Source organism: Lemur catta, chromosome 1 (assembly GCF_020740605.2).
Source record: "Lemur catta isolate mLemCat1 chromosome 1, mLemCat1.pri, whole genome shotgun sequence".
NCBI lineage: Eukaryota > Metazoa > Chordata > Mammalia > Primates > Lemuridae > Lemur > Lemur catta.
In genome coordinates this window covers 180173210-180196031 of record NC_059128.1, presented here as the reverse complement: position 1 = coordinate 180196031, position 22822 = coordinate 180173210, and the positions used below count along the sequence as shown (strand labels likewise).

Genomic DNA, 22822 nt, shown 5'->3' with positions numbered 1-22822 from the left:
AGGGTGGGAGTGCTGCCCCAGCTGATTTCAATGTCATTTTAACCCCAAGCATAGAATTAACCTAATAAATAAAATGGCTTTCTAAATTTATGTCTTTATTGAAGAAAAAATTAATCCCTGAGGGAAAATTGATTTCACCCACACACAGTTTTCCATAAGCCTCGGTTTCCAGCCAAATATCTTCTCAGAGGAATACTGACCCCTTCTTGCCTTGGCAAAGTCCAGGTCCTGGGAGCTAAAACTCTTTTCCAACCTGGGCAGTTCTCTGAGCAGAGACTCTCGTAAAGTGGTTGAAGGCGAGGAGTTGGTTTGGTCTTTCCAGGACTGTGAAAGAAGGAGGCTGTCGGGGAAGTAGTGGTCCAAGGGTCTCTCAAAGGGGAAAAGACCACTCCCCATTATATTTGTTACAGATGCCTTTGACACTACACACCACCCAGGTCTCTCCATGTAAAGTACTTTCGGGGGATTTTTTTCTTTTTAAGTCAAGGGAAAAACATTTTTTTAGTGTTAAGAAAAGTTTTTCTTCCCGTTAGGAACTGGTATTCTTTTTCTTGATAAAAAATATGGGACCAGGTCATTGATTCCATCTCTCTTCTTATAGGGCCACATGAAAGATATGAGCCATGTGACCTGCATGTCCATGCATCAGTTTTCTTTTTTGTCTTTTTGTACCTTCATGAATATTTTTGTTTTTTTATTGATTGTGAAAACAATACATAGTCACTGCTAAAAACCTGGAAAGTACAAAGGAGTTTAGATAGTTTGGTATCTTTTTTTCCTTTTTTTTTCATTTTTAAATATGAAACTATACAGAGTATGTATCTATAGAATACATACATGTAGGCAGATTGGATATATATATGTGTATGTGTACATATTGATTTCCAAGGGAAATTGTACTTTTAAAACAGCAGAGAGACTTTTTCTTGAAGTAGATTCAGCAAAGGAGTGAAGCCAAGAAGGAGGTGGGAGTAGCAGGGAAGTGGGGATTAATCTGGCTAAATTGTGGGTCCTGGCAAACAGTAAGGTTACACTGAGAAATACGAGAAGGGAAATGACTCAGTAACGTTGAGAGAGGGAGCAGAGATGAGACAGCAGAATGAAAGAGTGAATGGCCTATCCTGGGTTTGGGAAGGGGTATGGGGACCTGGAGCCCCAGGCATTCAGTGATTAGAACAATAGGAGAATTTAGTTTTCAGATCAAATCATCTGGACTGTATTAAGTAAGTGCCTTTAGTGAGCAATAGCTCTCCCTTGCTTTCTGCATGTAGCCTGGGAGCAACTCTTGACTTCTTATTTGCTGAGCCGTAGAGCTAAGCTGATGTCAGGTGGACTGGCCTGCAGAGCCGGGAATTTGAGTGGCTTTCTTCTCAGAGTTGTTTGGAGCAGTGAGAACTGCTCACTTAAGAAAGGCTCCCTCTTGTACTCCAGTCTTTGGGGAATACAGTGAGTGACACTTTTAATTAACAAATCTGCTGGGAACCAAGCTACTTAAAATGTGTTGGCTGGGTGTGGAGTTTGAAGGGTGGGCTGAGGAGGCTCCCACGGCCCTGTGGGAGTGCAGGGACTTCAAGCCACGGGTGGGATGTACATCTTTGGGGTCAGAACCATCGGCATGAGGGCAGGAGTGTCCATCCGGAAGGCCTTGCACTCTGTCCCGGGGGATGGAGGCCGGCAAGCTGGGTGGCCCTCCTTGGGCAAGCTGAGCTCATCTACCACTTGTGATGCAGCGCTTTCTGCGTTGGGTGTTCCTGTTCTCACCACTTTCAGGAGCCACAGCCCAATTGTTCGGGATGGGAGGGCAGAGTTGGGGACCAGCATTTGGGAATGCATCATTCTGATAATACAGGAGCTCCTGTATTATTCCCACAGCTGGTCGCTGAATTTCTGACCACACAGTGTCCCTATGTGTCTTCCACCAAATGATATATATTGCCACATTTCACTGGGGCCTGCAGGATATTAGTTCTCGAATAGCATCAATATCCATGGTATCAGAGAGGCTTAGAAAGGTTCATGAAGGAGAGAAGGATTCTTTTCTGGTACCAAAGTGGAAGGTACTTATGTAGGACATGCTTACTTTGGAAAACATTTTTTAATACGATGAGTTCTGAAGGAATAACCAAAGGTTTTCTTAGCTCTAATTATTTTGCTAAAGGGAGTTTACTTAACTTTGACAACATTATCAATTGGTTCCTCACTCTTAAAGCCTGAGACAAACCTCCTGAGGCTAGCTATGAGTTTTTGCCTGCCCAAAAGTTGACAGAAGGATTTTATGAAAGCTTTAAACAGAATTACAGTTGTTAAACTGAAGGTATAACTAAGTCTATTGTCTTTATTTTTTATTTTTGTTATACTTAGAGAAATGATTTTCATCTCTTTAGTGCAGTTTTCCCCGTCTATTTTTATGTTTTTTTTTTAACAAGATAGTCTTGGTTCTTTAATTTTTATTTCTCCCAGTTTATTTTTGATTTATTTATTTATTTATTTATTTTTGAGACAGAGTCTCACTCTGTAGCCCAGGCTAGAGTGCTGTGGCGTCAGCCTAGCTCACAGCAACCTCAGACTCCTGGGCTCAAGGGATCCTCCTGCCTCTGCCTCCCGAGTGGCTGGGACTACAGGCACACACCACCATGCCTCGCTAATTTTTTCTATTTTTAGTAGAGACGGGGTCTTGCTCTTGCTCAGGCTGGTCTCAACTCCTGAGCTTAAGCGACCCTTCCGCCTCACCCTCCCAGAGTGCTAGGATTACAGGTGTGAGCCACCACCCCCACCCTCCTGCCTGATTTTTTTTTTTTTTTAAGACTGCTGATGGCCACACCTACAGTATTGAAACTCAACAGTTAATCTTAACTCTGCTTTCTTTTCTGAGGCTGACTTCTTCTTCTTTTTTTAAATCACACTCATTTAAAGGTCTTTTTAGGAAAACCTCCAAGTTTTCCCTCAAGGCAATGGGTGAGTTCCCCCTGGCAACATCTTCAATACTTGGATAAAGAAATCTGAATAAGAATTTTATCAGTGGCAGGGTTTAAATGTGAGAAAACAGAAGCAAATGAAAATAAGACAAATAGAACTTCAGTGCGAAGTTTTTAGACCTAAGATCAAGCCTAATGATAGTAATAGTGGTTTCCTACACTAAAGTTCCAAAGGAGGTGATTGTTACTGGAAATTATGAGGGGTTTAACAGAAAGAGCAAATCATGCTCCTTTTCTTGTGTGCCTAAGGAAGGGTCGTCAACAGTGTGGCTTGACGTGGAAGAGGCAAGCCTGGTTGCAAGGCCCAGAATAAAGGGCTAATGTTCAGTTTCTTCTATTAAAGTTTGTTATCATTGATGGATATAAAAGATCTCTGATACAGTTTATAAAACAAAGTAGGGGTACCAGATGAATCTGCTCATCTTTAAAATCTATTTTACGTGCATATAGATACACATATGCATACATATATACACACAAACTCACTAAAGGCAGAACTTGGTGGAGTGGGCCAGGGTCTGTAAGGCAGCAGGAAGGACCTATCTGCCTTTCTTAGGACATATTGGAAACTCTCAGGCAGAAGCTGGTGTTGGGCTAGTTCTCTGAGATTAAGTCATAATAATGAATGTTGAAGGCTGCATAGGATCAAAAGTCTAATCATGTCTTCTCCCTCAGAAACCTTTATGCCTCAATATCTAAATTTCTCCATAAGCTGACACTTGCCTACCTTCGTACACTTATTTCTTGCAACTCTGGCCTCCAGCCACACTGCTGTCACCTAACTTGGCAAAGGTGAGCTGCTAGAGGGTGTTGTGTGTCACCTTTGTGGACCTCACAGTGCCTTCCACTCCTACTGTGAGAGCTCACTAATGTCGTGTTAAGAGGCTGGTTTCATGGGACCGTCTTTAGCTGAGGACAGGTGGAGGGATCCTCATTATGTCAATTCTAAGAGCCGGGAGAGTGTGGGATGCTGGTGGGGAAGGAGAGCAGGCTCCCCGACCTGGCTGCTGGGGAGTATGGGCTCCCTGGGGACAGGGGAGGTTTGGTGGGACTCGCGCTGCACACAGGGGCAGCCTGGACAGCTAAGTCTTGGGCTTGTGTTTGGAGAGCCCCCTGCAGAATCCCCAGTGCGGCCCAACCAGGATGGAGGGATAAATCGGCAAACGTGTCCTTGGATGAAACCAAACACAACTTGTCAGCCACTTAAAGCTGATCCTAAGGGAAGAGCCGGCGGCGCCATTTAACTGTTGTGCTACTATGGGTGATGGTGATGAAGATAATGATGCTGACAATTAAGAAGATAATTAATTGTTTTCCTTCTTTTAGTCACATAGAAAAAATCACCACATGGCAAGACCCTAGGAAGGCGATGAATCAGCCCCTGAATCATATGAACCTCCACCCCGCCGTCACTTCCACACCAGTGCCTCAGAGGGCCATGGCAGCGTCCCAGCCGAATCTCGGTAAGCCCCACGCTTTGACTCTGAGCTGAAGAAACACATGTTCAACCAAGGGGCTCTGGGGCCCAGAAGAGGCTCAGGTTGTCTCCGTGCCTCTTCATGCACCCAGACCGTGTTTTTTCCTCCGTTTTGGCTAACTTACCTTACTACCCTTCTGCTGCCTTTGCTGCCTTTTCTTGGCCTCTTTGCCACCTCTTCATGGTGCTGCTCCCTTAGGTTCACAGTACATTTCAGCATCGCTTCCAGTTGCCTTAATTAGAGTCCTTTGAAAAATCCCTTACACTTCCTGTCTTCATCTAGACTGAGGCCAGTAGGGCACATAGCCCCTTTCTGTGGGTTTGGTTCCTGATTCCTGCCTACAGGTGCAAACTCTGGTCTCAAATCCCTTTACTTCTGTTCCTTTTTTTTTTTTTTTTTTGCATAATTGCTGCAAAATATGTGTCCAATAACAGGCTAGGTGCTTTCATGTCTTATCTCGTTAAATCCTCCAAACAACCCTACAAAAAGTAACAATCCCCAGTTTATAGATGGAGAAATTTTCCCAAAGTCACACGGTTTGCCAATGGCAGAGCTGAATAGCAGAGCAGGTGGGTCTGATTTCTAGATGTAGTTAACCATTACATAATCTTCAGGTGGCTTTTCAAGGATACCATGGCCCACTTTTCACTTCATTTACAGTGATCAAGTGTGATTTTAGACTTGAGAATATTTTCTGCTAAAACTATGCCCACTAGAGACAATCACCAGTAAATTAATGCACTACAGCAACAGAACTAGCCAGCTCTTTTGGTAGTCATTCCCTTCCTTCCTCTTAAGGACTAAAAATATTAATAAAAGAGGGCCAGTTTTAAAGTTTTATAAAAGATGGTGCCATTTTCAGATAACATTTCTATTTAAGATCAGATATCCAGATACTGCTTTATACACAGCACAGTTAATTTTAGGGAGTGAAAAGAATCTCCTGTTGGGTTTTCAGGAATGAACAGGATAAAAATGGAAGCGTTATTCCTGGACACCCTTCCCTCACTGTGGCTTAGCCAAAGTGAGAATGAACTCAAGTAGACCCGAGTCAGCTCCAAGCGTCTGTTCTTCCAGGAAGTCTGACCCTACTGTTGTAACGCTTGCTGACGTACATTCTATGCAAAAAGCAAATGGTGTGGGATAACCTCTGTTGTGTTTCTTATCTAAAGGGCAGATCAAGGAAAATGGCACCAGTCCTTGTACCAGTGGTGGTAAATCAAAGCTCCCATGAGTCATTTGTTCCAAATATATAGGAGCTCCTATAGAAAGCAGATGCCAGTGTAGTAAAAAAAAAAAAACCCTCAAATTAGGTGGCATTAGACTAGTTTCACGGTTTCTTTAACCATTTAATTTACATTAAAAACTGATTATTAAAGTTTTAACTTTAACTTTATAATAAAAAAAAATTGAAACACTTCCAAGAGGCATTCAAAAAATCAGTCATCCTCGAATCCCCATTTCCTCAGTCCCCCAGTTTTTTCCTGGATCCAACCAGTGTTTCCAGTTGTGTCTGTGTGTGTGTTTGAATGTTTCCTCACACTAATGTTTACCCACTGTTCTGCGCCTTGCTTTTTTCACTTCCATATCCATACATACAGAGCTGCCTCATTCTTTTTAAAAATTGCCTAATAGGGCTGGGCGGTGGCTCACGCCTGTAATCCTAGCACTCTGGGAGGCCGAGGCAGGTGGATCGCTCGAGGTCAGGAGTTCGAGACCAGCCTGAGCAAGAGCGAGACCCCGTCTCTACTAAAAAATAGAAAGAAATTATCTGGCCAACTACAATATATATATTAAAAAAAAAAAATTAGCCGGGCATGGTGGCGCATGCCTGTAGTCCCAGCTACTCGGGAGGCTGAGGCAGTAGGATCGCTTAAGCCCAGGAGTGCGGGGTTGCTGTGAGCTAGGCTGACGCCACGGCACTCACTAGCCAGGGCAACAAAGCGACACTGTGTCTCAAAAAAAAAAAAAAAAAATTGCCTAATAGGTTAACATATGGATATGCTATAGTTTATTTAACTAGTTCCCATCTGATATTTAGTTATCAGTTGTTGCTATTAATAGTACACACAATATAGAGTGAATATTCTTAGGCATGCTCTTTGTTGCACTCTCCTTAATTTTTTTTTTTGAGGCAAGGTCTTGCTCTGTCACCTGGGCTAGACTGCTATGGTGTCATCTTAGCTCATTGCAAGCTCAAACTCCTGGGCTTAAGTGATCCTACTGCCTCAGCCTCCTTAGTAGCTGGGACTACAGGCACACGCCACTATACCTGGCTAAGTTTTCTACTTCTTGTAGAGATGGGGGTCTCATTCTTGCTCAGGCTTATGTCAAACTCCTGACCTCAAGTGATCCTCTGCCTCAGCTTCCCAAAGAACTAGGATTACAGGCATGGGCCACTACACCCAGCCTCTCCTTAAATTTAAAAAATTATGCAACAAATAGGAAGTGGACTAATTAAATTAAAAGGACCTTGAATGCTTGAAACTTAATATTGAAGGCACACGTGAGTCCACCTGCATACACACACACAGTCCAACTGCACTAGTAAAGTACATCTGGAGAAGTTATAATCTGAACATTCTGAAACAAATTTATCTGTGGCTGAATAAAATACCTTAGTGTCTAGATTTCTAATAAATCAGCACAGTGAATTTCTCAAGGCACACATTCTGGGTTTTCCCCAACAATTATTTGAGTATTTGCCCATTGCAAAGTGTGTTGCTATCTTATAGAGAATCACAGATGTGTCTGAAGGATGGAAATATAACTGGGAATGCCAAGTTCCAAAGAGCATAACATAATTTGGAGTCACAATACAGTCCTAATAAGAAGTTATTTAATCAGAATATTTCATTTCAAGCCATAACGATAACACTGCGTGTGGTTCATAGTCTTTATTAAATCAATCTTTAATAATAAAAATAACAGATCCTTCTGTTCTTCTTAACTCTAGGACTTTGATACTTTTCAGTGGATACAGTGGACGAATAAGTGAACTTATGTGATATGAACCCTTCAATGGGAGATATTTATGTACATGTGAAAAGGATGTCAAAATACAGTTAATAACATTACTATCAGATGATGGAATTAGTACCATTTATAAGCTAATTTCATATGTTTCTAGAGCTGTGATATAATCAGACATAGTTAAATTCAGAAATAAATCTTTTATTAGGGCTCTATATTTTTCTACAGGTTAGGTACATGGACTTTGTAAAAACAGAGGGTTTTTTCCTGCGGGTTGGCTGATTTGTTTTAGACTCATTGAATTTTCAAACACCTAAGTAAAATGAAATAGGCTCTGAAGGGGAAAACTGCAAAAATGATTTTATTTTATACTTCATATGACCACCTCTAGCTTGGTGTAGTTTTTAACTAAAATTTTAGTTTTCTGTATTTGCCAAATCAGGTTGACTGTAAGGTTTTACCTAATTTGATCCTGTCTGAGCAGATTAGTGACCTTTAAATCTGAATGCCCAGACATAGCCAGTGAATGGAAGAAGAAAAGAAGACCTTGGAGGACTTTAGATAGTAGAGAGGAGAGATTACCCCTTGGTGGAAACCATATCACTGTTGTCACTTGAGGGTCGGACAACTTGTTTAGAATCCTGACTTTTAAGTAGCACAGTGAGGGGGGAGAAATTACTATCCCTGCGAAAGTTATTTTTTTTTCATAACACAAACCGGATGGAATTTTGTATGTTTTAAGTAGATTGTTGGCCTTAATTACTATTAATACTCAGTAAGATTTTTAAAGGAAGAAAAAAAATGAAACAAAAAATAGACTGTCTTTGTAGGCCCTGTTATAAAATATATAGAACAATGGGCCGGGGAGAATGGAGCCTGCCAGGAACTTAGTCCTTTGTTAGGATGGTGGTGAAGTGGGCCTGCAGGTGGGCGGGAGGGTGGGGGCTGTTTTGGATGGTGGTTGATAGGAAGAACTTGAAGTCAGAATCGAGTTTCTCTTGGGTTAGACATTTATTAGTTGGGTTATTTAACCTCTCTGAGTCTCATTTTCCTTCTCTGTAAAAGGGTGATAATGACAGTACCTACCTGATAAGTTGTTTTGAGTATTTAGGTAGTTCATGCATTGGTACTTGGCACATAGTAAGCCCCCCAAAACCTGTATTGTTATAACTATTATTGTTAGCTGGTAGCCTCATTTTTCCTCACTTTTCTGGCCCCTGTGTACCCAGAGGAAGAGCCTTTGATAGCTCTCTTAGAAAGCCATTCTGTTCCTCCTGCAGGAAAATCCAACCGTGATTACTGCAACTTTTATCATCTGGGCACTTTTGCTTACAAATTGTGAAACTAGCTGGTGCTGTAACCAAAAAATAATCTTTAACCTCAGACAGCAATTGTGAGAAGATAAAGAGGAGCAAGACTGTGACCCAGTCCTATCCCCAGCAGGTCATTAACAGAGGGAGTTTGTGAAGAGCAGTCACACTTTTGAGCTCTTAGTGAAGAACATTTTCACCTCTGCAAGAGGTGACAGTGTCAGGTTTTCCCATTTCTTGGCACACAAATACTGAAATCATGCAACAACTTAAAATATCTCCATATTTTAAAATGTTTTTTACGGAAAGAAAGTGACATGCAAGTTTTTTGCCTTTTTGGTGATAATCCCCTGCGATCATAAACCACGGTGTGCTGGGCTCCCATCACACATTAACAGAGCTCTTTGTTGGAATGAGGACCCGACCTGGAGTGCCAGTATCCTTCCAGACAGTACAGGAAAAATAAAGACTGTATAACAACTTCACCAGACTATCAGCTGTAGCCAGTTCAGAAACTTCTGGTAAAGTGCAGCCAGAGTGTATTTTCAATACTATACAAACTTAAAAAAAAAAAAAAAAGAAAAGAAAAATTACACATACACACACTTCCCCCTTTGAAGATGTGCCATCCACCAGCCCAGAGTCTGAGTCCTCCAGGTCTGTCTTGAGCTGTACTTCAAATTATAAACACATGTGTGGGTTTTTTTTTTCTTTTTTCTTTTCTTTGGGGCATACTTTTCAAGACAAGATGGAAAATCTTGTCTGTGCTCAGTTGGCTCATTCTTCCCTCTAGGAAGTGTGCAAAGACACTTAAAAACATTTTATCAAAGGCAAATAAAATAGCTAAGGAATACCGCAGCTAAGGATTGCTTAAAGCATGTAGAAAGGTATCCTGAGAGTTCATGAAAAGTCAGAATTATACTTAGGTATCTCCTGTTTTTCCTTTTTTCAGTGTTTTTTTTCCTAATCGCATTTATGTGGTGAGTTCATAGCAGACACATCTGGCTACTGTGATTTTTCCAGCTCGGATGTTCTCACTGCTTTTTGAACTTTGTGGTTTATGCAGCATAAATTAGCCTGAAGGGTATACGCACACACACACACAAACCCAGAGACAAATGAAACAAACAAAACAAAACAAAACAACCAAAAAACCCCCCTCCAAAACCTATACACCTCATGGGGGGTGGGGTGGGGTGCTGCTAGGATTGCTGTGGTGGGAAGTGTGTATTTGTGGAAGAAAAGGAGCACTGGTGGGCACAGGAAAAGGGGAAAAGCTTCCTGTTTAAAAAGAATTTTTTCCTTGATTTAAAAAAGAAGAAATATTCTTCCAAACACCATAGAAAATCAATTTTCCTTTCTGAGATAGATTTTGAGGAAGCTGTTTATTGTCAAAATTCACTCCAGTTAACCAGCGTTATTGAAGACTGCTCTTAAGGACATTCATTATAGTTCCTTTCTTTCCAGGTTTTTAAGAAATATGTGAAATAGGGGCTGAAAAAAATTTACCAAATCAACTGATTCAATTTCTTCTGTGTAAGAAAGTTGGGCATAATAGTATATGAAGAAATGAACGTTGTGTTTTCATGGCTGTATTATATTTATCTTAATGTGGATGAATCTTTATCTAGACCAGTATTTATTTATCTTGCTGTATTAAGATTAGGTGATGAAGACTTGCAGATTTTATTATGAGAAATTTAGAAATTTAGGTAGAAGATCTCTTATTTGATAAGAAATATTGAGCCATCAAAAATGTCTGATGCCACAATTTTTCTAAAAATATGTTCTCCAAGATAAAATTCCAAAGTAATACGCTAGGTGAACATTTTGGAAAGCTGTGTACACAAAGATGTGTTAATTACAATAGCTAGTAAATAAATAAATGCCTGTAACATGAAAATAAATATATTTATAACCAGTGAAATAATGGTTACAGACTATGTAGACACCTGGAAAACTGTTTATTATAGCATTCTAATATTATATTATACAACAGGGAAAATGATTTATGCTTGATTATAATTTAATTTTTTAAAAATGACTTTGCATAGATTCCCTTTTCCCACAAGACTAAACTTCTTGAGAATAGGGACCTTGCTCTTCATCTGTGTATTTCTAACCCCTAGCAAAGTGCAGTATGCATCACAGGTGTACTATTTTGTAGAGTAAATTTATTGTGTAAATCAATTATGCATTTTAAAATGTTAATAGTGATTATAGTTAGGCTGTTGGATTATGGGTGATTCCCCCTATTTTCTCATAATGTGGTTGTATTACTTTTATAATTGCCAAAAAGAAAGAAAAAAAAAGGAGAACAACTCAGTATCTTGAGCTTTCTAGGGTGGAAGAGGAGGATGTGGTGTTGGAAAGAAGGCTCCAGGCCCTGTGTGTGACACAGACAAAACCAGGAATGCTCAAGCCTCTGTAGGCGACTGAGTATGCCTGTGGCAAACAAATTACTCACTAGTCTCTAAGATCATTTTCTCCTAAGGTGGTCCAGGTCTACCACTGGTTGGGTCCCTTGGTGCATCTGTTAAACATGTATCTTCAGAACCGAGTGGTTTGTTTGCTCCCAAAAGAACCATCCTGGGCTGCTGCAGCTGCTGGGAAGAAGACCACTGGGCCCCACTCCTGGAAGTTCTGTCTGCAGATGTAGGGTGGTGTCTGGAGAGGTGAGGCATTTTCAAGTGCTCTGATCGTCAGCCAGGTGTGGGAGCTGCAACAGAATCCTGTATTTTTTAGCACAGTGATTGGAAAATGCTGTTATAATAAAAATACAAAACCCATTCGAACATCCAGTCTTTAACTTATCTGGAAAGTACTTGGAGTATGCTCGCCAGCTTTTTGACTGAGTTCTTTGTCTGAATTGACATTTATTGTGGCATTGGCTTTTGTCACTTTGGCACTTACTAGTGCACACATGAGCACTGGGCAAGTGAACACCAAACCACTTTCTGGAGAGTTCTGACCCTAAACATACCAAGTAAACTTCAAAAAGAAAAATAAAAGTTACATCTCAGGATCTAGATTCTTGAATTGTATTGTTTGACTTGCTAGGTAAATGTAGAAGCCCACTTTCAACTTTGCTTACTGAGAGTCCGGCCTCTGCCCGCCTAAACCTCTGAAAAATTCCAGAGAAGCTCCTCACACCCTGGAAGAGAGGAAAGCCTCCTGGGAAGGAGGTCAAGGCTAGGTCAATTTTTTTTTAGTCCTTTCTTTATTTGCACCACGTTAATTAATTCATTAATTAATTTTTAGTGGAGTCTAATCTCTTCACCAAGCTTTGGACCTCTGTTGAGAGCTTTAAAAATAATTTTGACAGTTTTAGTGCTATTTGCTGGCTGACTTCCGGTAGTTTGCCCTTAGGAACTTCCTTGCTGTGAAGAATTTTACCCTGTTAAAGTTTGAGACAGTGGGATTCTGGGATGGTTTGTCATTCAGCCAGTTGTTCCAAATTGATAAGTGCTGAGTGACATTTTGACACTTCTCTCTGATCTCCTCTTTGGGGCCACTGGTACTGTCGCCCCCGCCTGTGTGTGATCATCACCTCTTCCACCCAGGTATCAGCTGATTGATTTCTTCTTCCTTTCTGGAAGTCTAAATTTATTCCCTGGGTGTTTTGCAGTTGCTGGTGGTCAGGAACAGCTGTTCTTCCATTCTTTACTCTGAATAATTCTCTGTGATGAAGTCAGCAAAATAATACTGTAAGAGGAGGCAAGAAAACAAAAGCCTTGATAGTCTTTTTCTCCTTCAGTGCTGAAAGGAGGAAGATCGCCCCCCCTCCCTGTTTTATTTTTTTTTTTTTAAGGCAGGAAAAAAAAAAGATCCTAAACATATGTGGGGCAATAAGATTAAAGAACGTTGTTTTATTCCATATTACATAATTGCTATTTGGTCATTGTGGAAAATGCTGATCAGCAAAAAGTGAGAAAATAAAAAGCCACTGTAATCTTAACATTCAGAATCACACTAGCATTTTCTTTTATATTTGTCTTGTCTTTCCTCTACATTATTTTTGTAGCCTGTTCCCCCACCCCACCACCCCCAGAGACGAGGCCTTGCTCTATCTCCCAGGCTGGAGTGCAATGGTGTGATCACAGCTCACTGCAGCCTCAAGCTCCTGGGCTCAAGCAGTCCTCCTGCCTCAGCCTCCTGGGTAGTTGGGACTATAGGCGTGTACCCTCCAGCTAATTTTTTTATTTTTTGGAGAGGTGGGGTCTCGCTGTGTTGCCCAGGCTGGTCTTGAACTCCTGGCCTCAAGTGATCCTCCTGCCTCGGCCTCCCAAAGTGCTGGGATTACAGACATGAGCCACAGTGCCTGGCTGTAGCCTGCTTTTAAAACTTAATGTACCAGGAGCATCTTTCTATTTCAGTAAATATTTTTCTATAATTTTTTGATGAGTTGTTTTTATTATATTAGAAAAGTAACACAAGTGTATGACAAAAATTCAAACAGCTCCAAATGCTATTCATGAAAAGCATGTCTCCTTCTCACCATGACCCCCAGCCCTTCCCTCTTCCCAGGGAAACCACTCCTACCAGCTTCCTGAGTATTCTTTTAGGGGTACTCTCCACACACATGCATGCTTGGGTAGGTACAGTATGTCCTTTTAAAACTTAACATATCTTAGAGAGCTTTCTAAATTAGTACTTACAGATTTATTCATTATTTGTCAGCTATACATAATATTCCATTCTACTGATGTACCATATTTTATTTAACCACATCCCCTATGCTGAATATTTTTTTTTTATGATTGCTCATTATTATTAAACAGTGCTACAGTGTGCATCCTTGTACATAAATCCTTGTGCCATGTATGTACAAGATAATTTTACAGTGGTAGAAATTCCTGGATCAAAGAGTATGTGCATTTAAAATTTTAATAAATCTTGGTTCCATTTCTTTCCAAAAAGGTTACACCAGTTTATACTCCTACCAATAAAGTGCTTTACCCTTGTACCCTCTCCAATAATGTCTATTATTAAATTTTATAGTCTCTGTAATTCTGATAGATACAAACTAGATTCTCATTATTTTCTTTTTTTTAGGTTATGAGTAGACTTGGGCATATTTCTGTTGCTTGTAAACCATCATGTCATGTTGATGGCTGCACCGTATTCCTTGTGTGAATTTATTTAACTAATTGTGCCATAATTTATTTAACCAGTTCTTATTTTGAGAGACGTATAGGTTGATTCTATTTTTTATCATTATAAATGATGTTAAAATACACATTATTGTACATATATTTTTGTGCCTACTTTTAATTTCCTCATTTTCTCCATTTTCTTTGGAATGTTTGAGTAAAGTATAATAAAAATTCCTTTAAAAGTACAACTTTAACATAGTTTGCTTTTATCAAACTAAACAAGGAATTGTCTAAAGATCTTCTGTGTATAGGGTGGGGTTTAGGGTGCTCCTTTCTTTTAAAAACATCTAGGATTGCCACAGAAAGCGTATTTTTAACCAGACACCTAGCTTTCCGGCTAGCTGTTTTCCAGCTTGTATATCCATATGTTTCTGACTGAGCCATAAATGGAAGTTTCATTGGAAGTTATTTTGCTTCCCAGTACATGTCATGCATTTCATTCCATATTATTTTCGTCCTTTTCCTTTTCAATATTATATTTCTCAGACACCAGTAAAGAATGAGTTGTGAGTTTTGAATTTTGCCAAGATTTAAATATTTGCAGAGCTGGAAAGAAAGAAAGTTCTAAAAAAATTAATGTGGCTGATTTAGTCCTGGCTCACAAGGCCTTCATCTAGCTGCTTCAGAGCCAACACTTCAAATATCAAGAAAAATATTCTTTTATTTCCACCCTTATCAACTACTATAATGCCTGAATTAATTAGAACGGAACTATAATTTCTCCCCAAATGGAACTGGATCATCCCACCCTAGCAAAACAAAACAAAACAAAAGCTCAGAGCAGCTCCAAACTGAAGGTTTTCTGGATGCCTCCCTGACATCGTTTGTGCCTGGGGCCCTGCAGACAAGGGACACTCCCTGAGACTTCTGGGATCCCCAGTGTGTCTTGTTTGCGTGTGCTTCGTCGACTCTTTGCTCTAATTTTAAGTGCACACCGTGTGTGTGTGTGTGTGTGTGTGTGTGTGTGTGTATTGCAATTTGAGGGAATCTCAGGGTATTGAAATAGGGTGGCTTTGGTCTAAGACATTCTTTATTCTGTATGTTTCCATTTGCTGGTTTCTTTTCCATCCTCCACTCAGCCCTTCTTAACTTGTTCTTTTTCCTCCAGCGAAGGCCAAAATAGAGCAGTGTCTTCAGCTCTGACCCTGGGAAGTGGGGGCTTTCCCAACAGGGTCTGAAGTTTACAATCAGCTCCCTTGGTGCCCCAGGTTCCTCCTAAGAAAACCTGTAATTTCCTGTTCTGGGTGTCTTGTCCTCGAGGTCCAGAGGTGTTTCTTCTGAAAGACCTTCCCAACCAGTCCTGCAGGGCAGCAGTCCCCAACCTTTTTGGCACCAGGGACCATTTTCATGGAAGATAATTTTTCCATGGACCGGCGGGCTGAGGGATGGCTTCAGGATGATTCAAGTGCATTACATTTATTATGCACTTTATTTCTATTATTATTATTCTTACATTGTAATATACAATGAAATAATTATACAACTCACTATCGGTTGGGGACCCCTGCTGTAGGGTAACATTTTGTCCTCCTTCCTAGGCTCTCTATTTTTTGAAAATGAGAATTATTTGAGTGATAGTTGGTGTCAGGGATAGAGGTGGGGAGGCTGGGAGGAGCTGTGGGCAGCACAAACTACAGCTAGGATTCTGTCACTTCCCAGCTCCAGTCACTTATCAAAGCCACTGTTTAATAAGGGTTTCCTCAAAGATCAACAAGGCCACAGAACAAGGGCCCATAGACAGAACAGTTTCTCTGGGCCTTGTTAGACTGCGAATTCTCAATCTCTAGGGATTTGGGGCTATGTGTAGAGAGGTTTTGTTTTTAAATCTGTCATTTTTTATTTTGAAATAATCTTAAACTTACAGAAGAGGTTCAACAATAGTATAAAAAAGGAATACCCTTCACCTAGATCTGCCTTTGTTAATTGTTTATAATTTGCTTGTAAACAAAGCCACATTTGCTTATCTATCTGTGTGTGTGTGTGTATGTGTGTGTGTGTGTGTGTCTTTTTCCTGAAGCATCTGAGACTAAGTTGGAGACATCATGATTCTTTATCCCAAAATACTTCAGATTATATTTTCTCAAAGGACATATTCTTACATAACCACAGAATAGGTATCAAAATCAGGAAATTTAACATTGATATGATACTATTATTTGAAAAGTCTTCAGTTGTCCAAATAATACCTGTTATGGCAATTTTTGTTTCTGGTCCAAGATCTAATTGAGGATCACCCATTGCATTTAGTTGTCCTGTCTTCTTGATCTCTTTTAGCTTGGAATGATTCCTCAGCCCTCGTGTTTCTGGACCTTGACATTTTTTAAGAGTGTGGGCCGGTTATTTTGTGGACTGTCTTTTAATTTGGATTTGTCCAGTGTTTTCTCATGATTTAGATTTAGGTTGTACATTTTTGGCAGGAATACCACAGGAGTGAGGCTGTGTTCTTCTCACTTCATCCTATCAGGAGCACATGATGTTGATTTGTCCCAGTATCAGTGATGTTAGCTTTCATCCCTTGGCTAAGTGGTGTCTGTGGAAGGTGGGGGTGGGGCACAGTTTGCTTGGGCCAAATGGTTCCTCTAGGGAATATGTTCAGTAAAGCTAAGGAGACATGCATGAGGAAAGGCTTTTTGGTCCACCAGGTCTCTATGAAGTGTGGCCCTAAGTCATGTAAACCCGTTTTCTTGGAATGACTGATGGCCATTCCAACCTGCCCAGTTAAGCTTTACAGAACATTATTTATTTGACACATAATATATCTGTGTAGCTATATACACAGATAGGTAGTTTTAAAAGAAAACTTGATGCTTCCACCCATCTATTTCCTACTCTTCCCTCTTATAAAATGTATCAGTTGAAAGGATAAAAATAAATAATTGAGTCAGGTTGGGATAAAGAGAGACTGTAGCTGAGAAAACAATAAAGCCTGGGAGAAAAATGCATACCATGGGCCCCTCTGTGGTTGCTAGAGGTGCCTGTAGGTTTGGCTCTGAGATTCCTGGGGGCTCTTGCAAAGAGGGCAGTATGTTCGGTTATGGGAGTCAGAGCATTCATAAGGTAACGCTTGCATGGTGAAGGAGAAATGTCGTTTTTCCAGGGCTAGAGACTTAAAAGGGAGTTCTCTTGTAATTCCCAATAAGTAATGTAGACACTGTGATCTAGCAGACAATGTCCTCAAAAAATATCCCAACAATGAACACCAGGAGTTTTAGGGGGAGGTTTTCTATAACCTCCCTAAACGCTGGGCGATGGCATGGTCTCAGAGCACCTGCCAGTGATCGCAGAAGACCACAACAAGTGTATACTATGTACCCAATTGGATTCAAGGATAAAATTTAGACAATGTAAAGCTGCGGGGTTTTTTGTTGTGTGTTTTATTTTATTTTCATTTTTAAGAAATGAAAGACCCCCTTTGACACACCCTCCCAAATAAATTTAGAGCTATATATAGGCTTTTGTTGTTTTGCTTGGGATCAGAATCTCCTTTTATATAATAAGTATTTAAAAGCAGAGCCACTTTGGTTTCTACCTACCCCCATCCCTGCCCCAAACCTCATTCGTTTCTCCCCCAGAGATGACCCTGAACCACTTCACAGGGCTGAGACTGCAACTGGGAGACCCTGGGATGCGGGTCCTGGGAAGTGGCTCTTTCTTTCACACTGTTTGGCTAACTTCTCAGTGTACCTCCAGAACTTCACTATCTTAGGATTTCTTCAGAATTTTTAATTTTACTGTAGGGTATGAAATAACCTGGCATTTTCCCACATGGTTCAAGCTGGAGGCAGGAAGGAGATTTCTATCACTCTGGAATAGAGGCCAGCCACAGCGCTCACCGCAGCCAGCGAGGCCCCCGGCCCCTGCCCTCACCCTCTGCTTTCAGCCACGTGGGCCACCCTGTTTCTGCACAAGTACTCCAGGCTCACAGTTCTACCTTAAGGACCTTTGCCTTTGCTGCCCCTTGGCCTAAAATGTCCCCCACCCTAATTTCCACACTTCGTTTAGATTTTTTTTAGATCACATAGCACCTCTTCACAAAGGCCTGCCTTAACTTCTCTGCCTAAAATAGCTCCACATTTATTTGTTCAAAGCCCTTATCACTAAAATTATACTATAGGTTTGCTGTTACCTGTCTCATCTCTAGACTGCAATTTCCTGAAGGGCAGGGATCTTGTTATTGCTGTCATGCTCATCACTCCATCTCTAGCCACAAGAAACAGTGGGCATGAATAGTAAAGTGAACTGTGGGACTCTGGAAAGAAAAAATCCAAACACTACCACTATTATTAATGTTCTAATACTGTTTCATTTCAAAGATAAGTAACTTTTTTAAGGTCACTAGACATCCTATAAGATCTAGGAGTACTGTCTTCAGCGAAACCCATATATGTACAAATTTCCTAAATTTGGGGTATGATTTTACTACATTTCCTAATCCTGCTACCACTGGTTAAATTCTCATTTTTTGTTTTTTTTTTCCCTGAGTGGTCCTGGACCAATGCAAAACACCTCCATCACATTATTATCTTTGCTAATTTGATTGCTGAAAAATGGCTCTTTAATTTGGATTGCTATGATTCCTTATGAAGCTAATAATTTTCCATACTTGATTACTCATTTCATGTTCTCTTTTATAAATTGTTCAAGTCTTTTGACTATCTCTTGAGTCTTTATAATGTCTGTTGTACAACCTCTTTAAATAATAAAGATGTTTACTAAAATGACATAAAAAGGAAAACAGATTAAGAACTAACGGCTCACATTGGCAACTTTTTCTCCACTCCTTGTGGAACACAGCTGTAAATTCATTTTCTGTCTGTTCGTGTGGGTTGCCATACTTTGCACCTGGAGTAGTTTTAAAATCATTCAGGAAAGCTAACCAATAAAAAGATACAATAAACTCTCTCCTGACTAATGAAAATAAATGCATGAATCAGAGTTTCCATTTCCTGCTGGATGAAAGTATACCTATTGTCTGAAGATAATAAAATAGTTTTGGTTATGCTGCTGTTGCCCAGCCATGGAATTAAATTCAAAATCGCAAGGATAACTTTGTGAAGCAGCGAAGTGAAGTGCCCAATTTCCTCTTTTTTGCAAGCTAGGTTATTGTTTGTCTAGATTCACTAGCTCCATAGATGTGCTTCCTGCCACAGGCCACTGTTGATAAATCCCAGCAATCAGACAGGGTAGCACATTCTAATGCTGCTTCAGGTGGAAGAAAGATGATTTCTTTACAGCAAAAGGATCCAGAAGAGAACAACATGCTAGAAAGATGAAGTTTTTTTTTTTTAGACTTTTCTGGATATATTATAATGATGACAACTAACGTCTAAATCTTTTAAATGCCAGCAAAATACACATTTGGGGTAATGCATTTACTAGGAAAACATAAAAACCAGTGTTACAGGCATTTCAATCTTTACACCTAGGAGAGCAGAATTGCCCAGGTACTTAAACACTGGTTTGTGGACTGGATTACTGTTTGGATGGGCAGACAGGATAGCAAGTAGGAAAATCATTTCCTGGTGCTAAAAATTCAGGGTTTCCTGTGAAATAAATGCAGCTGGGGTTACAAGTCTAAAATTAGAAGGGCCTGGGGCATCTGGAGAATTGAAGGCCCATCTGTCAAGCTTTGGGCACCTGGAAGTGGTTTTAAGGCTTGAAACAGTGAAGCCGGGAAAGTGTGGCTGAATGTACATATACCCTAGAGCTCTGTGCCTTATCAACTGAGCTGGCTGAGAAATTTCCTTACAGTTATTCTCACTCAGAATTGGAATAAAGGGCTCAGTGTGAAGTTGGGATAGTGCAACTTCTCGGTTTAATACTTTACAGATTTTTGGAACCAAATGCACCCTGAAGTGAAAAGCTTTTTTTTTTTTTGCTGACCTTGTTGGACGGCTAATACAGTTTCTGGGAAATAAGAGAAACAAGCGGCTCATTGTTGGCAGGAGCTGAGAGAGACACAAGGAGAGCGAGAGACGTGTCTGCAGTCCTTTTTCCCCCTTCATTGTATCGTGACTGAGTCAAGGCTGGACTGTGGCTGGGTTTTTCTTTCTACCTCTGTAGACATATGTTTCCCATCAGACAGGGCTGCGTGACACCTGATGTTGGCCAGTTCACACGAGTTAAGCCTTGGACGGCCCATAAACAGAGAGGAGAAGACCCACAGCTGCACCCAGACACTCTTGATGCTGAAATATTTTTTAAAGCTTGGTGCGGCTGGGTCTGCACATAAGTCAGAAGCGATTTACACCTGCATATCTTGGCTTCTTCCAGTCGCTTATCGTTACTTCCCAAAAGCTGCGTTGGCCAAAAGGTCTCGTATTGCCTGATGGTAGCACCTCTCCTTTCAGTATAAGTTTTCAAAGTTTATTCGATTTTGTCCTTTTTTTTATTTTTTGGAGGATTGAAGAACGAAGTGCTATGCCATTTTGCCATTTTCTGTACAAGTAGATCACACAAACGGGTGTCATCAAAATATGTGATTCATGTTGATTCCATCATTTTAAAATAAATACGCTAGTTAAATTAGTCTGCACCAGACTTGTTCATAAAATGGGGGAAAGGAAACACCACTTGTCCTTGTCCCGAAATTAAACTTAGCATATTCTTTGATTGCTGAGGCCGGGCAGGACAGGGCAGTGACCGGTGACTGGCACAGCGGACACGAGCTGCAGCAAGCTAGCGTTGCTCTCTGGGCCTCCTGGGTTCGTCGCAGTCTGTGCCTGTGATTTGTGCTGAGTCATTTCACCTTCCAAGATTCTTCATCTCTAAAATAAGTGAATTAATCTAAGTCACTGGTTTTAAAGTGTGTCCTAAGGTCCTGTGCCAGAATCTCAGGGGGACGTGTGCAAGAAGCTAAGCTTAGTGTTCAGTCTCCAAAAGCTGTGCCTTTCAAAACATTTTAAAAATTTGTTTAAAATTTCAACATGACAGTTGAGAAACGCCTGTAGGGAAAGCAGAGTGAAAGCAAGATCAAGAGTTTAGAGAAGACAGGCGAAGGGGCCGGCATTTAAGTGCTCACTTCCCCACTGGCACCAGCACAGGCCTCAGGCCAGCTGTTGAATGAACCCCTGGATGTAAGGGTAGCCTCTACTTCTCATATACTGGGCTCTAGAGAAAGATCTGACCATTAAAAGTACGAGTGCCACTGGTCGAAAGGAACCAAGGCTCCTTTTCAGCCTGAGCTTCCAATGGTGATAATACAAAATATGGTAAATACATGGCCCCCACCTATAAGGAGTGTTGTGGGGAAAATTATGGGTTTGTAAACCATTAATGATAAAACAGGGCAAAAGGAAGTGGGACTAAGCAGGGAATTGTGCTCTGAAAGTAAAAGAGGAAGCAGCAACTAGAATCTAGTACTTATTAAATATTCATTTATAAGACTCTGGGGGTAATGGTTAAAAATGCATCCTCAAGAGAAAAAGTTTGTGTGTGGGGGGGCATTTCCAGTTTTTTTGTGATTTTTTCTTATTTATTATATTTCTCTTTTAAATAAAAAAAAGTCTATGGTGATCATCTTCCTATAAACGAAACTAATATTTTGTTATCAATTTATGATCCATATCTCTGAAGTTCAGGGAGAATGTATTTAGTGCCTTCTCTGTGGATTAGTCAGATTTGAAATGCACTAAAATTATTTTTGTTCTATTTTTATAAGGAAGGAAGATCCATATCATTGTGGTTGATTCCGAGGGGCAGAGGGAGACTTCACTTCTTCCCAGGTCTTGTATATCAGGAGCATAAATCCATCCCTTAGGAAGAGGAGAGTTAGCTCAACTCACAGGGAGAGAATAGTTCAGTGTTTCTTTAAAACAGCTTCACTTCAGGTGTATGACTCAACCAGAAGTCCAACAGGAAAGATTTTTCTGACTTTCACCCTTAATCAAGTGCATGTTTATGGGTGATATAATGCAGTGTCAGAAATAGTGTTTGATTTCCTTAAATAATTACAGAGTAAGTGGATATGTGATATTCCCATTCTGATTATCAAGTAATGTGGATACGGGAAGAGGACAACCACCTACTTGTAATCCAGGAGGACACACTGACAGCTAATCTGGATAGCCTGACCTGGTTCTCTTTTTAAGAGACCGCGTTAGGGTGGAGTTAGGAAATCTGGGTCTTGCTGCCCTGATTTAGCCCTAGGGCTGTGGACAGTCACAGGCCTAGGGTGACAAACCATCCCATTTACCGGGAGTTTCCCAGATTTAGCACTGAAAGCCCTGGGTCTTGGGAACCCCCTCCCCGCAGGCCCCCTCCCATCCCAAACAAGCCAGGACAATTGGTCACCCTCTGTGGCAGACCTCATTTTCAGCAGTTTTGGAGAGAGGACAGAGAATGTGGTGATTGTAAGCTTTCAATTCCAACAGATCATAAATCAGGAGCTCTTATATTCCCCTCCCATGTTGTGTTTAGGTTCCTAGAAGGTGTTTCTGATGTGATTTGTATAAATTTATTGGCCCCAACTAGCCCCTGTTTGGAGGAGGAAGTCTCCCAGATCCCAAATAAGGTATATTACCCAGTGTGTGTATTTGAATGTGCATTTTTACCTATTTTGAGGAAACTGCATTCGGGTTTTCAAAATGATGTCAGCCTCTTCCTGTTCCCACTCTCAAGGGATGGTTTAAAAGGGTTATTTAGAGTAGTTAATTTCATTTTGTTATAGAAGTGAGTAAAAAGAAAAGATTATTTTGCCTACATGGAACTAAAGTTAATTTAGCAAGGTTTAATCACTACTTGTGAAAACTGATACTCAAGTTACCATCTTTGAAATTTTCTTGTTAAATCAACATTTGTTTATGGAGAATTTCAGCAGATATTCTAGCAGTCTTTTATAAGCCTTGCTTTGCCTGTATTTTACTTTGCTTTGTTTTTCTGTTACTCTGTACCTTGAATAGCAGTCCCTCATTCTAGATACATGAAACCAC

At 40.5% G+C, this 22822-nt stretch overlaps 1 protein-coding gene across 1 annotated transcript in view; it reads left to right on the top strand.

The window, feature by feature from the left end:
- Nucleotides 1-22822, top strand: part of WWTR1 (WW domain containing transcription regulator 1) — a 127837-nt gene that overhangs the window by 73687 nt on the left and 31328 nt on the right. Inside the window, exon 3 of the mRNA XM_045539450.1 lies at nt 4302-4438. Coding sequence (XP_045395406.1) covers nt 4302-4438 — 137 coding nt within the window. The remainder of the gene's footprint in view (nt 1-4301; nt 4439-22822) is intronic.